Source organism: Macrobrachium nipponense, chromosome 1 (assembly GCF_015104395.2).
Source record: "Macrobrachium nipponense isolate FS-2020 chromosome 1, ASM1510439v2, whole genome shotgun sequence".
Lineage (NCBI taxonomy): Eukaryota > Metazoa > Arthropoda > Malacostraca > Decapoda > Palaemonidae > Macrobrachium > Macrobrachium nipponense.
In genome coordinates this window covers 151273241-151291322 of record NC_087200.1, presented here as the reverse complement: position 1 = coordinate 151291322, position 18082 = coordinate 151273241, and the positions used below count along the sequence as shown (strand labels likewise).

At 42.5% G+C, this 18082-nt stretch overlaps 1 protein-coding gene across 1 annotated transcript in view; it reads left to right on the top strand.

Moving 5' to 3' along the window:
* LOC135219761 (two pore channel protein 1-like) overlaps positions 1-18082 on the top strand; it is a gene marked incomplete in the record, with an annotated part of 767111 nt that overhangs the window by 671595 nt on the left and 77434 nt on the right. The window contains 1 exon segment of the mRNA XM_064256806.1: positions 14738-14853. Within this exon segment, the coding sequence (XP_064112876.1) occupies positions 14738-14853 (116 nt within the window).

Below are 18082 nucleotides of genomic sequence, written 5' to 3'. Positions count from 1 at the left end.
AATCTTATCCGTAAACCAAGAGGGGACTTCTTGGGGTGTCGTAAAAATAGTGTACGACCCCCTGTGCGGTGTCAACTTGGTGTTCGCACAACCCCAGTCTGACAAAGTACGAGCCCAGACAGCTTGGGCTTGTTCCTTTGGAAAAATTACAGTCTCCTTGGGAACTTTGTCCATTCTGACCAAAGCATTCTCCGTCAATCTTACGAAACCATTGAAAGGGAACTGGAGATCTTCTGATAAAACTCGAAATCCGATAAGGGCCAAGTTCCCAGTCCCTCAATGGTCAAAGTGCCATCCAAATAAGGAGCATGGAGGGCAAACCGCCAAGGATTGTTCTTATCGAACGGCGGAAGCTTTGAGGCATCCGGAACTGCCGACGGAGCCGCTTGAGTTCCGGAGTGGAGTAGTCCTGCAATCATATCTTTGATTGGCTTTAGCTGCTCCGCCACTATATCTGACACGGACTGCGTGCCTGTAGTGGAGGCCGGAGTAAGAGAGTACATTCTCTCATTCAGCCTTTCGTCCACCACATCTCTGACTCTGGACAAAAGCTTGTCCGCCAGAAGGTCAGTTTGTTGTTCAAGCTCCATCGTCTTTGATCTAGCGGTTTTACCCCTCTGTCCTTTAGTAGGAGGAGGAACCTTGGCAGCTAGCGACGTATCAGATGAAGTCAATGGCCTAGAGACCGGAGACAATGCTGTCGCTGCCGATGGAGTTGATTTCGAAGCCTTAGCTGAAGGCTTCGATGCCTTTAAGGGCTTAACCTTGGGTCGGACTGACCTAGCTCCTTCCCAAGGTGAAGAAACAGGCTTGTCAAAGCCTAAGAAAGAAGAAGAAGAAGAAGGGGTAGGGGAAATAAAATATCCTGCCAAAGCCTCTACGCCACTTACCTGCTCATCCATCGGTTCAAGATGGATGTCAAGTGCTGCTACATCTCCCGTCAGTTGCTGGTCCTCTGGGGGCGGAGCCATCGCAGCTCGGATGGCTTCCATAATGGGGGCAGCTACTTCTTTCTCCACAGCTGCCGACGGAGAACCAGGGAACAAACGGGATGCCAGGTCGCGGTCCAATACATAAAGGCAACCTTGAGGAGCATTCCGGCCAAAACCGGAGACCCACTGCCTAAGACTCGCTTTGGCCGTCTTTAGGCTATCCTCGTCCGCCTGAAAAAAGGGGTAGGATTATAAATCTCATATTGGCTAGATCCTAAAATAGATCTATGCCCATATCAATATATCTAGAAACCATGTACATGAACATGAGTTTTTTTAATTTTACCTCGTCATTTAACAAGATTGAAATCAGCTCGAAACACAGAGAGCACGATTCCAGGAACCAGACCATGTAAGGGGTCTGTCCTTCCTCTAACGCGAAGGAGATTGCAAAATGGGCATGCGACCGGCAGACGTCACGGCCCACCAGATCGCTGAAGGCTGCCGGACAACCTTGGAAGGGGCAGCGGGGCTTTCTGTAATACAGGCGGTCCCCGGGTTACGACGGGGGTTCCGTTCTTAAGACGCGTCGTAACCCGAAAATCGTCGTAAGCCGGAACGACGTTCTTGAAAACATGTCCACAGGGAAAATTTCACTACTAATTTGCAATTTTTCTTAGGGCCGTATCTCTAAAATTATCACTAATTTACTTTTTTCATGTGCAACACTGTGTATTCACAAATTACTGTATATTTTCATTAAAATACAAGAGAGAGAGAGAGAGAGAGGAGAGAGAGAGAAATAACTCCTTAGGTTTCAATAGATTTAAATGAATGTCTGTAGGCAACTTTTTCCCCCTCCCATATACATATATTTCTCCACAGAAGAGAGAAAGAGAGGACTGTGCAATTATGTTTGTCTGTCTATCAATTCTTTTGCTGAGAGCGAGAGAGATAAAAGGAAGAAATAGAAACACCAAATGTATGACAAGTATCTTGTGGAGAGAGAGAGAGAGAGAGAGAGAGAGAGAGAGAGAGAGAGAGAGAGAGAGAGAGAGAGAGAGAGAGAGAGAGAGAGAGTTGTTAAAAGAGAGAAATGGAATGATTATTGTATTTAAAATACTCAGGTATGAATTTTGTACTTATAGTATTATTATTGGGAAAATATTAATGATAAACTTATTACATACATGTCCATGAAAATGATCTCATCTCAGATAGAGAGAGAGAGAGAGAGAGAGAGACGAGAGAGAGAGAGAGAGAGAGAGATTACATAAAAACCATTAAATTCGTTGACCATTGTATGGCATTGTTAAGCTGAGTGTCACTCGAGTTGAGGTGGGGAAATTGATACAGAAAAAGACAAGGGGAAGAATTTTCTTTGAAATTATTTATCGTATTATTACTACTTCTATATTATTATTATATTATTATTATTATTATTATTTGAAAATATAATATATAATAAACACGTGCATCTACCATAAAAATTCTCTCATCTCAGTAAGAAAGAGGAATTATCCTTACAAGTGAAATGGAAAGGTCATTTTCATCTCTTTAAAATACGACCATTATGAATTTTGTAATTAAAGTTTTATTATTATTATTATTATTATTATTATTATTAAATAACTGAAATTATCAATAAACTTATCTCTCTTTGTTTATAACGCTTCCAGCGAAAAAAAGAGAGAGGGAGGGCGTTACCACTATGACTCATTTTATCTTGTGTGGAAAAGACAAAAGAGAAAGAGGAGAGGAAGAGAGGAGAGGACGAGAAAGAAGCCGAGGATGTCCGAGAGTGCGGAGAGGGATGAGGCGGAGAGGAGCGGAGAGTTAACCTTAATTAAAAGTGACATGGATAGATTAGTACGTATTGTATTTCTTTAAAATACTATCACATGTGAATTTTGTAATTACAGTTTTATTATTATTATTATATTATTATTATATTATTAATTATTTATTCTTATTATTATTATTATTATTATTTTTTATTATTATTATTTTATTATTATTATTATTATTATTATTATTATTATTATTATTTGAAGTATTAAAAAACAAATAGTACAAGTACATAAAAAATCTCGAGTCTCAGTAAATGAGAGAGAGAGAAGAGAGAGAGAGAGGGAGACGAGAGAGAGAGAGAGAGAGAGAGAGAGAGAGAGAAATGTCAGGACCACTGATTGCAACACTGCAGCTCTCCCCAGCTCTTCCCCTTTTGGCTGTCACAGAACATGATATATATCTGAGAGTTTTTAGTACCTGGAAAGGTTACAGAGAAGACTGGGATTTCCTTCAACAGAGAAGACTGGGATTTCCTTCATTCTTTGATTTAATTTTTTAAATATAAACTAAAATCTTACTAATTCACTATGGTATTTTATTAATGAATGATATTATTGCTGTATAAATTATATTAATATTTGAAAATAGTAAATCATTTATTTATCATACTAAAAAACATACATCTTTGTAGTATAGAGAGAGAGAGAATTATAGTGATTATTTTCTTGGAAAATACAAAGAGAGAGAGAGAGAGGAGAGAGAGAGACAAGAGAGAGACGAGAGATGAGAGAGAGAGAGAGAGAGAGAGAAACTGTGCTAAACTATAAAGGATTCTTATCTTATCATAATATGTGTTTTTTTTAAAAGCGTTGTAAATCGGAAATGCGTCGGAGCGTCGGAAGCGTCAGCGTCGAAGCGTCAGCGTCGTAACCTCGGAACAAGCGTCGTAACCAGGGCGGATTTTTCAATGAATATTTAAGAAAAAGCGTCGTAACCTCGGAACGTCGTAAGCCGGACCCGTCGTAACCCGGGGACCGCCTGTATAATATTTTCAATAAGTACACCATCTCCTTTTTTGGAAATATTAATCTAAACTTAAAATAATGGGCATGCAAGTATTCTTAGCCTGACATGCTTGTGGAAAGGCTTGCCGGAGCTAGCCACCACCATTATAGGAGAGAGTATACTGTATGTCATATATGTAGTACTTGTAAGATTGAGAGTTAGGATTCACTATTTTACTCCGTTGCACCCTGGAGGTCCGGTGAGCACCGGAGCAATTGATGTGAAAAAACAAGCAGTAACAAGGTGGTTAAATATTGTTTCCAATGAATCTATTCTCAGTACAATGAATCTCCGGTGGAGCTAGACCACCGTAGTAAATAGTGCCGGAGCCGAGGACGAGTACCATATCAAATAACCGGATAGCCTGTCGAGGGGAGGTGTCTCCCAGTCGTCATAGGCATCACCGGAGATGATGAACAGCAATTCTTATAAGATATTAATATTAGCAATAATGTCCCTAACCCAATCTCCCTAAGCCGACGGAGTTTCCATCGGCGAAGCTCCGGCGATGGGGCTCCGTTTAGTACTAATTCCTATCGAATTACCCACTCTTCCGTCCTGTCCCTGTTTTCCCCGAGCCGTAGCGGGGGAACGAGGGGAGGGGCTAAAGGGTAGGATGGGGGGAGGTATGAGGGAGGGGAAAGGGTAGAATCGCAAATGGCGGCCCGTTAAGGGCTGACCATATAGGCGATCAGTATTGGCCCATTTCCTGATAACGAGAATCGTAGACCAAAGGGAAGATACAAATAACCAACTAACATTCGAAAATGGTGTTAAAGTCGGGGAATATAAAAGGGATTTTGACGAAGGAAAAATCTATTTCTGGGTGATTGGCTCGTGTCGCCCTATGAAAGTATCCTTAAAATCATTCTTTCTAGGTAAAATAGCCTAAAAATTACCAGAGAAAAACAAAATTAAGAAAATGTCAGTAAAACTGACTCGCTCACTCTTAAAAAGAAGTGTCGGTATGATATAGGGGCGAGTGTGGAACACTACCACGAGACAAACACCAATTAGAACTTCCTATCAGAATCCCCCCAAGAGAGAGCTGATCACCAACGGGCGATGCAGCTCTACTACTACTACTAGAGGACGCCACGGACAGCAGCGCCCCTAGCGGTCATCCTTAATTAAAACATAAATACATCTTGTCCTGCAAGGGGGGGAAAACAAACCATAAAAAGGGGTGGGTTTCATAGGGCGACACGAGCCAATCACCCAGAAATAGATTTTTTCCTTCGTCAAAATCCCTTTTCTGGGCTCAGCTCGTGTCGGCCTATGAAAGAGTACCAGAGAAACAGACAAGATGAAAAGGAAATAATGAAAAACAGTTTAAAATGATGGATATAATATAAGTAAATCAAATACAGCATACAAAATTAAGCACTTAAACTAACTTATTACAATAATCAATAACAGAATGTTAGTAAACTTAAAGTACTTAAATGGTAGATAATAAAAATTACAGATATGCATGTAAAATAAGGAAAATTTGGGATTTACTTAATTAGAATATATAATTACAATTATATACATACATGTGTCCTACCCTAGCATAAAAATAAGGATAGGTACACTCAAATCCATCATTAATACAATTAATTCAAATATACAAACACATTGTGACTGAAGCTTATCACAAACCCAATTGGTGAATTATACAAACATATTGTGTCCTACCCTAGCATAAAAATAAGGGTAGGAACACTGAAGTACATATCAGTACAAGGGTGGTTGTCCCTAGCACAAAAAAAAAAAAAACAAAAAAAAAAAAAAAAAAAAAAAAAAAAAAAAAAAAAAAAAAAAGGGACAATCCACTATATGATACAACGGCTAAGGCTATGATGTTGAGTAGCCTGACGATAGGTTGAGGCATGTTGGTTGAAGTAGGTAGAAAGGAGACCTGGATCAATGCTACAACTACTAAGCAGTATCAGGGGAAACTATGTTTCCCGCTGCTACTGCTGAAAACTTTAAAGATTCCAAGGACTTTAAATAATGCCGTTTGAAAGACTGGTCGGGGATTTCCAATCCAGTATACTTCTTAAGATCCTCAAAGTTCATATGTTGGAAATTAAATTAATTGAGGTGGCTACTCCCCTGATATCATGTGCTTTGGGAATGACTCAGGGTTGGCTTGTTTAATGAAGTAAAGGATTTGCTGTCTAATGCCTTTAACTGATAAAGTACCACCTTTTTCTCTCATAAAGAGAGCACCTGAGGATCTAGAAGAAGTACGAGAAAGAAAGGCTCTAAGAGTTGATACTGGGCAGAGAGAAGGATCCTGTGGAAGTGGGATAACCTTCCAAGGGGCCCACCTTGCAAGAGGATCTTCATTTTTTGGCTAAAAAGCTACGATCCGGGGCAAGTAGAACTTTCTCCTGATGGGAGGAACTCCACATGACCCGCATCCCTGGATAGAGCGACAGTTCTGAAATTCTAGCTCCTGAGGCTAGGCTTAGTAAGAATAATGTCTTCCTCAGGAGCATAATGAACGTACAAGATGAGTTGTCAGTATCTGAAGCTAGTTTGAGGACATCATTTAAGAAACCATGAAACTGTAGTAGGCCTCTGAGAAGGTCTAAGTCTAGCACAGGCTTTAGGGATAGATGTGAAATAAGATTCAGTCAAATCTATCTGAAAACCTACTTGAAAAATTTTCTTCAAAGCCGATTTGTGAGTGGTAATCGTGCTAGCTGCTAAGGACTTTTTCAAACAAGGATCTGAAAAAGGATATAGCCAAATAACTGTCATGGTTGTGGTGTTCGATTCTCTCAGGAAAGAGGCTAATTTTTTAACAGTTGAGTCATATTGTCTAATGGTGACTCTCTCTTATCTGATTCTAGGAAGAGAATGTTCTGTGGATCAATGTCAGCATCTTTATTAGCCGCAAACTTCATGAAGTCCATAAAGTAGGGTCTGGAGAGTTCTTGAGGAAGCGAACACAGTCCTCATTTGTACTGATTGTGACAGTTTGGGATTGGGGATCCGTTGAGGTCGGAGACCCAATTCCAAAAGAAGAGGATACCAGTTGCTCTTGGGCCAATCCGGTGCAATCAGAGCTACTATCCCTTTGAAGGACCTTAGTTTGTCCAGGACCTTCAAGAGCAGATTCACTGGAGGAAAAACATAAATTCTCCTCCACTGATTCCAATCCAACGACAGGGCGTCCGTGGCATAAGCCAGAGGGTCCAGGTTGGGGGCCACATAGCAAGGGAGCTTGTGGTTCGCTTGTGAGGCGAAGAGATCCACTTGGAGACCTGGGACTCTCCGGCCTACCCACTGGAATGACCCCGACGTCCAGAGACCACTCTGATTCCAGAGGAACTGACGGGACAGGGCGTCTGCTATCACATTTCTTACTCCTGCCAGGTGAGTGGCAGACAGATGCCATTTGTGTTTGTTTGCTAATGCAAAGATAGCTATCATGACATGGTTCACATGCTTGGATTTGGACCCTCCTCTGTTGATGCAGTGAACTACTACTGCACTGTCCAAAACTAGCCTTAGATGAGACTTCTTCGGGGGAAGCAGTCTCTTCAGAGTAAGAAATACTGCCATTGCTTCCAACACGTTTATGTGGAGCTGGCGAAATTGAACTGACCAAGTCCCCTGAACCTGTTTGAACTGAGAGGTATCCCCCCCACCCGGACAGGGAAGCATCCGTGTGAATGGTTAACACTGGGAGGGGATATTGAAGGGGGTACCTCTTGGCTAAGTTCTTTTACTTTTGACCAAGGCCGTAGTTGGTTGCGGAGGATCTGGGGAATTACTGACAACTTGTCTCGATATTTGGAGTTTGCTCTTGACCGCCAAATTCGATTTATATCTTTCAGCCTTGCTTTCAGAAGGATATCTGTTACCGAAGCAAACTGAAGAGGACCCTAGGATTCTCTCCTGGTTTCTTCTTGATGTCTGTTTGCATTTGAGGAATTGCCTGACAGATTTCGCTATTTCCTTCCGTTTGGCCACTGGAATGATAGATTGTGGGAAGACAAATCCCATTGGATTCCTAGCCACTGAAAATGAGATTCCGGGGTAAGTCTGGACTTTCGTTTTGTTTATCTGGAACCCCAGATGTTCCAGAAAGTGAACTACCTTTTTGGTAGCTTCGAGACATTCCTCGACTGTTGGTGCCCAGATCAACAATCGTCGAGGTATGCCGCTACCATGATTCCCTGAGCTCTCAATTGTTGTACAACCACTTCTGCTATCTTTGTGAATACCCTGGGGGCTACATTCAGACCGAAGGGCATCACTTTGAATGAGAATGTCTGATTTCCTAGTCTGAATCCTAGGAATGGGCGGAAGTGCCTGGCTATAGGGATATGATAGTATGCGTCTGTAAGATCGATGGAGCATGTGACGGCTCCACGCGGAAGTAGGGTCCTTACTTGCGAGAGGGTAAGCATCTTGAACTTGTCGCAGCGAATGAAAGAGTTTAGCTTTGACAAGTCTAAGATTACCCTTCTTTTTGTTGAGCCTTTCTTTGGCACGCTGAATAAGCGCCCTTGAAATTTTAGATGTTTGACTCTCGCAATAGCTCCTTTCTGAAGGAGTTCTTCCGCTAATCTATCAATTCCTTGACGGTACCTGATGAAATGATTTGATTGGAGGAGGATCCTTGATCCAACTCCAGCCTAATCCTTTGGACACTATGCTCTGTGCCCAACTGCTGAACCCCCACCTGTGGCGGAAGAGGAACAGCCTCCCTCCTACCTGGGGAGCCTCATTGCTGATGGGCGGGTTGGCCACCCCACGCCTCCTCTGAACTGCTTACTCCTTGTGCCCCTTCCTGCGCCACGATGACGAAAGTAACCTCTCGCCCTACCCCTCGGTGAGAGTAGCCTTGAGCCTCATAAGCAGGGTTAAAGGCAGGCGAGATAGCGTAGGAAGTAGAAAGGTTGCGATTGCTGGGGCACCAGGAGGAAAGGCTGGGTCTGTTTAGATGTGGCAGGTTGTCCCTGTTGGGTAACTGGGACTGCCTGCACAAACTGCTGCTGATGCTGAAGTTTTTTATATGGCTGGAACCTCTTACCAGCCTTCTTTGGTTTCTTGCCAGCAGTGGGAACGGATTCCTGTTTCCTCTTAGAGGAAATACCCCACCTAGCTCTAAGGCTCTGGTTGAGTCTAGCAGCTTCGTGGTGGACTTCGTTCACTGCGGACTCTGGGAAGAGATCCGCTCCCCACATGCTCGCAGCCAAGAGTCTATTAGGCTCGTGCCTGATAGTGCACTCTTGAAGGACATGCTTCCGACAGTTCCTCCTGGCTTGGAAGAAGTCAAAAGCGTCTAACAGAACCGTCTGAAACTGTGATTTCGCCAGAATCTTGAACAGCGGTTCGTTAGAGCTTATGAAGTGCAGCCATTTCCGTAACGATAAGAGAGTTAAGGGACCTGCCAAACCTAGTTCGCGCATCGAACTCTGCCTGGATTAGGGAATCCGGCAGCCTAGGTAATTTCTCACCGAACTGGTCCATGGCGCAGTCCGGCTTGAGTTTACCCAGCGTGAATGTAGCTGGCAGGTTTTCCCATAACTCTCCGAAGGCGGGGAAGAGTGGAGAAGTAGACTCCGACTCTCTCAACTGTGGAACGGGCTCATCCTTGAGGACTGCCTGAAGAGCCTTCTCCACCAATTTCGTGGCGAACGGAAGAGAGACCTCCTCTTCCGTCGCGAAAATAGTGAAGGGACTCTTGTAGGCCTGGAGTCTAGTGTTAGTACACTCCCAGTCCTCAAGGCAGTGAACCCATTCCCGTTGGGCGTGATCTCTACTGTAGAGGACTGACTCCTTCGAGATCTTGTCCTCTCTCGTAAGAGCCGTTGGCGTCAGCCTAGCATACCCGATGAAAGGCTGTGACAGACCCGGAGGATAGAACTCGAAGTCCTCAATCCTTCGAGTACCAAACTCCGGGATCGAAATCATCCCGTCCTTAAAAGGAGCGTAGGCCGCTACTCTCCATGGATTCTCCAGAGAGAAAGCTGGCAAGGAGTCGTAAGGCGGAAGTTGGAGAATCCCCGTGCTAGATGCAGGGGAGACTGGGGGAGGAGCCTGAGATAGCCCAGCTACCCGATCCTCATTCTCTCTCATCCTATTAGAGAGTTCCTGGACCGTCTGTCCAGTTTGAGACAGACTGCTCGACAATTGCGCGAACATCTGCTCAAAACGTGTTCCCCAAGCCGAAATTTGGGAACCTACCATCACTCCTACCTGTTCCATCATTCCTGGTGAGACAGGAGAGGGAACGCAGGAGCTGGTGCTTGCCACCCCTGCCGGCATAGCCGGAGAGGGGGCGGCAGTCGGAGGCGGGAGAAGGCCAGCGACTCGGAGGTAGCGCGAGCCTTCTCCTTCGAAGCCTTGCTTCTGGAGCTCTTCGACTGGGAAGAGCTCGGCTTAGCCTTCACCGCATCGGCGTATGAAGTCGATGACTTCCTGGCCGAAGAAGACGAAGACGACTTCCTAGAAGTCGTCTTAGACAAGGTCTTCGGTTCTCTCTTTCCCTTCTCCTTAGGAGGTACAGAGAGAGCGGGAGTGCGGCTAGGGATCTCGGATCCCGGAAAGCCTTGGAAAGAGGCGGAAGAAGAAGGGACAGGAGAAGATCCAGGAGCGCCCAAGGAAAGACCTTGGGCGCCCGACAAACCTACCTCAACCAACAAATCCTCACTTACTACCGCCATCGGCTCGAGGTTCAGGTCCAGGGCAGCGACGTCCGGAACTGACTCCTGGGAGGCTACGACCCCAAACGAATGCTGGAGTTCTTGTTGGATGGCGGCTATCACTGGGGCGGCGGACAAGGGGTCGACGTCTAGCCCGTTCGACCTTGCTAGCAGGGAAGATCTGGATGGCCAACTTCCTATCTAATATGTAGGGCTGGCCCTTGGCGGCGTTTTCCCAAAGCGCCCACCCACGCTTTCAGGGTGGCGAGGGCGACTTCCCTCACACCGCTAGCCTGAAAGAAAGGCCGGATTAGCTACCAATTGCGGACAGGGTTAACAAACTTACGAACTAGAAGTTGTTAGTAAAATCATAAGTAACCTCATAATGGACATACCCCATCCCCCAGCTGAGCGACCAGGTCGTAGCATATAGCGCAGGCCTCGGGGTGCCAGACGATCGACTCGTTGTACGAAGTGGCACACGGGGCGTGAGACCTGCACTCGTCATGTCCACAGGGGTCATATAGCGTCGCATTACAGGCCAGGACCTGGCAGTTGGTAGCCTGTAAGTGAAAAAGTACATGAGTACAGAGTAAACACTTACAGCCTAACATATGCTCCGCTGGTGCCGGAGCGATAAAGTTAGATAAAACCAGAGCCCCGCTAAAATACGTGTGGTAACCAGGTTGGAAGATAGGCTATGGCTCCGCCAATGGCGGAGGCACAAGAATCAACCAACTAGGAGTGGTGGTAATGGAAACCACGACGGACAATGGCGGGGATGGTTGATAAAATGAATATAATAACACACAATTCATTGTAAAATATTTTATAATAGGGTATATATCCTTAAAATAACAAAATAACAACATTAAAACAACTTCTCTCCACCCGTCTACTAGAAGAGTGCGTAGGTAAGGGTAAGCTCCCTTCCGGTAGCGGGGGAGAGATATAAGGATATAGTAGGCAAGCAATCGACCATCCATAGCGCCCACCCTGCCCGCTAGCGGAGCCAATATCCTATAACCAAAGGGGGCCCCGGCTGCGACGGAAGGCTCCTTTCGTATCGTAAGGGAGGTGGCTGAGCAATGGGGAGGGGGGGATGGAGGTCCCGGCGAAACACGGCTGGGAGCGAGGAAAGGGGGGAGGGATGGCCTACTCCTCCCTGCCTCACCAACTAAACCCGTATGGAGACCCGGTACCTCATAGTGGTCGCCCTATACCCCCTGCTGGCGGAACCCCCCGGTCACCTCCGAGAGTGTGAGAGAAGGCGATGAGGTTGTTATGACAACCAAGGGGTCCCCCAGCTCCTCCCTACATCAGAGAGGGAGGGAAGGGGCAGGGTAAGGTGCTATAGTACCCACGGACGCAAGTGGCCTAGGCGCGAGCAAACACAACCGTGGTAGGGCCACGTGAACCAAGCTGTACCAACATGTGGAACAAGCACCTAGGCTAGCCTAACACCCTAAATAAAATCATACATCGAAAAGGGGGAAGAGACACTTTTAGTAAAAGAGAAAGAAGCCCAGGAGGAGGCAGACTGTTCCGAGAAACAGAAGCCTACTCGGAGCCAGCGATAGCCGATGAAGAGCAAGAGCCGGGATGCTGGGCCGAGAATAATAAAAATAGCCCTAAATACCAAGCTAAGAGAAAGGTAAGAGGGCTGAACTAGCTAAAACTCGATGTAAACAATGAATGTGAAAAAAGTAAGCCCATAAGCATAAGAAGTCCCAGTATGGAGGACCGGGAATTCTTACGAGGCGGCATGGCCGCCACGAGACAACCGAGGAACCGTATTTGACCTATAAAAAGGAAAATACTGGTACCCGGAAGATAAAATTACAGTAAAATGTTACTTATGAGTTACTTAACTTAGCCGTGGCGATTGCAGAGCGTTCCATGATACAGATGCGGATAATCCTAAGAAAAACACGAGCACAAGAAAATGGCGACTTGTCGCTGGTGCTAAAAATTAAGGATGACCGCTAGGGGCGCTGCTGTCCGTGGCGTCCTCTAGTAGTAGTAGTAGAGGCTGCATCGCCCGTTGGTATCAGCTCTCTCTTGGGGGGATTCTGATAGGGAAGTTCTAATTGGTGTTTGTCTCGTGGTAGTGTTCCACACTCGCCCCTATATCATACCGACACTTCTTTTTTAAGAGTGAGCGAGTCAGTTTTACTGACATTTTCTTAATTTTGTTTTTCTCTGGTAATTTTAGGCTAATTTTACCTAGAAAGAATGATGTTAAGGATACTTTCATAGGCCGACACGAGCTGAGCCCAGAAATGCCAAATGGCTTCCCTGGACAACATGGTCATTAACTGGTAAAGTAGATACCCCGTGGGTCACTTATGATACTTGCTATCGGTCGGGGCCACGAACAGAGGGGCATAGGCTAACCTATGTCAAAATATGGTACAAAGAACTGGCTCTAGCAACGAAAACATTAATGAAAACTACCACCTTGAATAAAACAAAATTGATAATGAGAGCATATCTAGAGTGTAAGAGAAATGACCCTATATAAAGTAGCCAAGCTTGTAAAAGTACTTGATAAGTCAATTGAAAAGAGGGGGAGTATTCCAGCCTTTATTCGTACATGGTAATTAGAAATTTCTTTCAACTCTATGTAGCCTATGTACCTTAGACAGGTTATGAAAATACTTTTTACAAGGCATCTGAAAAGAGGGGGAGTACTCCAGCCTCTCTTCAGCAATAGTAATTTAGAGATTATTTCAAAACTCCAAGTAGGCTACTTTATAAGGTATCTGAAAAGAGGGGGAGTATTCCAGCCTCTTTTCAACTCTAGAAATATAGAATATTATTCTGATTCCCATGTGAACGGAACACGCCACTCTCTGACAAAACGTTAATATTTACAAGTACACACACAATAATATAGGATAGTCACTAAAACAAAATTGAAACAAGTGAGAAAGGGAGAACTATTAGGCCAGGACGGAAAAGAGGGATATATTCCTTCTTAAACGCCAAACGATGGCAAATTTACTTGATCGTATGAAAAACACCGTACTGGCTAAGTAGGAACTCTCTTTCTTCGCTTAACAAAGACTATACAAATAAAACAAATGCGGGACTCGATAGCGTCTAGGCATTGTTTACATCGCCAAATACGAACAGTATCTCGTTAACTAACCTAGAATCACATAAGGATCAGTTATTAAAAACTGCGAACTATAAAATTCGATCCTAGCAATAATAAAAGGTATATGAAGAGCAACCTTGAATCGTACCTAAATAGGTAGATCAAAACACAACATGCTTTGTGTACGCTCTGGATGGCTGCACATGGCCGATACCTCGTGCTAACAAAAACACGCTATTACGCGGGTTTATACCAAATTTCTTTAACTGTTTTTATTGAAAACAGAAAGTGGGGTACTTAACATTGGTGCAGGAGAAAGTAGAGCCTCAGCCATCTCGAAAAAGGTCCAAATTTGGCGAAAAATCACAATCACAAAACAAAGTGTGCAACGCTTATTGAGTCCAACAAGAAGGATGAAAGATGGCGCTAGCATCGGGCAGTGGTGGGATGGTCCAGACCGGTGCGGTGGAGACCGCTGTTATGGCACACCCCGCATGTGTATATTGACGAAGGAATAATCTAAATGGAAGACGACCTGTGATTAGTGGCTTTCACACGCCCTTTCTTTATACACGACGCCCTTAGGGTGCTTGCACGAGGGTAGTAACCTCTGCATACCAATGCTAAAACTTTCTCTGGTATATTTGGAAACTATTTATATCAGAAAAGTAGCAAGAAGGACCTTTTCACCGGAGAACACAGGTCGACCCAGAAATAGGCAGTTATAAGCAGTTCAGTTGAAGGGGTACAAGGTATTTGGAAGCTATTCCCGTGTAAAAATGGGGGAGCACGGTACAACCCTGGACAGTCGCCTGTAATTTTTGTGAGAGATTTCCTTTCCAGTTATTTCTCCTCCTCTGCATTTTTACTACCTGCCACATATCCTACCCAGTTACAGTAAAGTGAGAACAAATATGCATTTGTTTTCTCTACTTTTAAATTTTTTAAATATATAATTTCAGCACAAAAGGCTTGTTAAATTTGAGTAAATTTTTTTTTCTTTTTTGTATGTTTGGAAGTCTGGAACAAATTAATCAAATTCACATAATTTCTTATGGGAAAAATTTGCTTTGTTAAAGGAGTAAAAAATTAATCGACCATTTTTTAAATTCAGAGATATGATAGTGTATTACGTATAGTCTAAGTGTTGACTTGGGATAATCATCTGTACTGATTTCATTCTTCCATTTCAGAGGAGAATACTATAAACATCAGTGTCTTCCTGAATAGAGATGAACTTCGACGTATTTATAGCAGTGCAACTGATACTAGAACCTTGCAGCAGTATGCAGCAGTTTTAGAGCGAGAGGTATGTTGGGAAAAATGCTCTCTAATCTTTGTTTCCAAACACGATTCTTTTTTTTTTAATTCATGATTGCTTTCCATAACTTTTATGTACCATTTAATCATTGATCTAGTACTATATATGCTAAACTCATTTACAGTACTAACTGATGCCTTTATGTATGATTATGGTTGAGAGATGGCATAGGGTATGCAGGTAGGTCATTCATGACCATGGTAGATAGCACTTTCAAAAAAAATAAGTGAACAAATATAAATATAACTTAAGTACCTTATATACCTTGAAAGATTACAGTATACTCCTCCACTAGTATCTCCAGCCTTCCAGAAAGAAATTGGTACTCTGGAAGATGATGATTTTATCATATTCAGGTGGTGAATTTTTCTTGAGGGCAATTGTACTTATTTCCTTTATCCCAGGAATTTTGTTAAAAGTTACAGTCTGTTGGTTTGTAGATTTAGGAATTACAGGCAGTCCCCGGGTTATGACAGGGGTTCCGTTCTTGAGACGCGTCGTAACCCGAAAATCGTCGTAAGCCGGAACGACACTTGGAAATATGCCTTAAACTAATAAAAAGTTGTAAAGACCTTACCTGTGTGACATGCAAGTATTGCATGATGTGTAGTGTGGTTATTTCAATGCCAAAGGATGGTTCTTGAAGGTATAATCTTTATTAATATGCTCTTGTGATACTATAAATGCACATTCTTGAAGTACCAAGTCCTTAGTTGAGTTTATATACACTAATACACTATGCAAATTCTTGAAGTAATCCTTAGGTTAGATTATACACTATACACTATGCAAATTCTTGAAGTATCCTTTGGTACACTATGCAAATTCTTGAAGTAATCCTTTGGTAGTACATCCTGGAGTACACTAAAATCCCAGTCTGGTAGTTCTGGAAGGTAAAAGTATAACACAATTAGTACAAAATACTACACAAAGTCCTGAATGCAATATGTAAATTATAGATATCAAGAGTAAAAGAGTTAATGTATGTTAATTAATTCCTTACTTTTAGTTTATAATTCCTTACTTTGAGTTATATCGAGAGTAAAAGAGTTAATGTATGTGAATTAATTAGTTACTTTTAGTTTAAAGTTGTCGTGCTATGTAACCCTGGACAAAGTTTTATGTGGCCCCATAGCCTACATCATTCAGGGGGTTCTGGGATTCTGGAATGTACCAAAAAATTATCTAAGTTAAGTCATGTATGTTAGTAAGTTACATACAGTATAACCATACGTACAGTGGTTTATAACATGTAATCAAACTTGGTTGGAAATTCCTAATATAAAAAGTTATGTACGTATGTACATACTATATATAAAAAGCTTACTTTTCATCCTTTGGTACACTACTACATGTTACATTTGATACGTATACTTTCCAGAAGGGTTTTTTCCATCCAAAAATGGTGCTTCTACTTGTAGTTATCCCTTGATGACACTTGCAATGTGTAGTACAACCTGGAGTTGTGTGAAAAATGTTGGTTCTGGAAGGAAAAAGTAACACAATTAGCACAAAATATACTACAGAAAGTCCTGAATACAATATGTTAATTACTGTAGATATATCAAGAGTACTAAAAGAGTTAATGTATGTTAATTAATTCCTTACTTTTAGTTTAAAGTTGTCGTGCTATGTAACCCTGGACAAAGTCTTATGTGGCCTCATAGCCTACATCATTCAGTGGGGTTTCTGGGATTCTGGAATGTACAAAAAATAATTATGTCAGTAAGTCCTCTATGCATAGTAAGTTACATACAGTAATATGCACCATACAGTGGTTTAATATCAGATATAACATGTAGTATAAAACTTAATTTAGAAATTCCTTACATAACTTACCAACTTTTAGTGAGTCTCAAAGCTGTTACCTAGGTTGTGGGAGATGGAGATGGAGGTGTAGAGCATTCATGATAAGGATGCATTCCAAACCTAACTTCAGTGTGCTTTATCACAGATAACAGGCTAGGATGATGGGCAGTCTGGAATGAAGAATTAATATTAAAGGACAGTATGTAACCACTTAAGTGTACAAAATGTATTGTTCCATAATTAACAATTTACTGTATGCACACATTAAAAACAACTGAGAATTCCTTACCTTCAGCAAATGAAGATGTAGGCTATGTAGAGGTCTGGTTTATGTAAGTCACAAGGCGCATGTCAGTCTGGAATGATAATGTACATATGATTAGTATGTATGTTACATACATAACATGGTTATTACATATGTAAATAATAAAACATTAATAAAAAAAAAAAATGTCCCTACCAAATTCTAGTGGTTGGCTTGCTTACTGGGATGGGCATATGGTAGATGAGAGTGGGTGGCTGGGCTATGGAGTGAGATGGTGGGCAGGTGCTTGGGAGTCTGGAATGATAAAAAAGGGATTTTGACGAAGGAAAATCTATTTCTGGGTGATTGGCTCGTGTCGCCCTATGAAAGTATCCTTAATATCATTCTTTCTAGGTAGAAAAATTAGCCTAAAATTACCAGAGAAAAAAAACAAAATTAAGAAAATGTCAGTAAAACTGACTCGCTCACTCTTAAAAAGCAAGTGTCGGTATGATATAGGGGCGAGTGTGGAACACTACCACGAGACAAACACCAATTAGAACTTCCTATCAGAATCCCCCCAAGAGAGAGCTGATACCAACGGGCGATGCAGCCTCTACTACTACTACTAGAGGACGCCACGGACAGCAGCGCCCCTAGCGGACATCCTTAATTAAAACAGTTAAATACATCTTGTCCTGCAAGGGGGGGAAAACAAACCATAAAAGGGGGGGTTTCATAGGGCGACACGAGCCAATCACCCAGAAATAGATTTTTCCTTCGTCAAAATCCCTTTTCTGGGCTCAGCTCGTGTCGGCCTATGAAAGAGTACCAGAGAAACAGACAAGATGGGAAAAAAGGAACAATGAAAAACAGTGTAAAATGATGGATATAATATAAGTAAATCAATTACAGCATACAAATCAAGTACTTAAACTAACTTATATTTAAAATAATAGAACGTTAGTAATCTTAAAGTACTTAAATGGTAATTACAGTAAATTACAGAGATGCATGTAATATAAGGAAAAAAGGGGATTTACTTAACAAAATTACAAAATATACAAACTCATGTGTCCTACCCTAGCATAAAAATAAGGGTAGGTACACTGAAATCCATCATCAATACAAATATTCCAAAATATATACAAACACATTGTGACT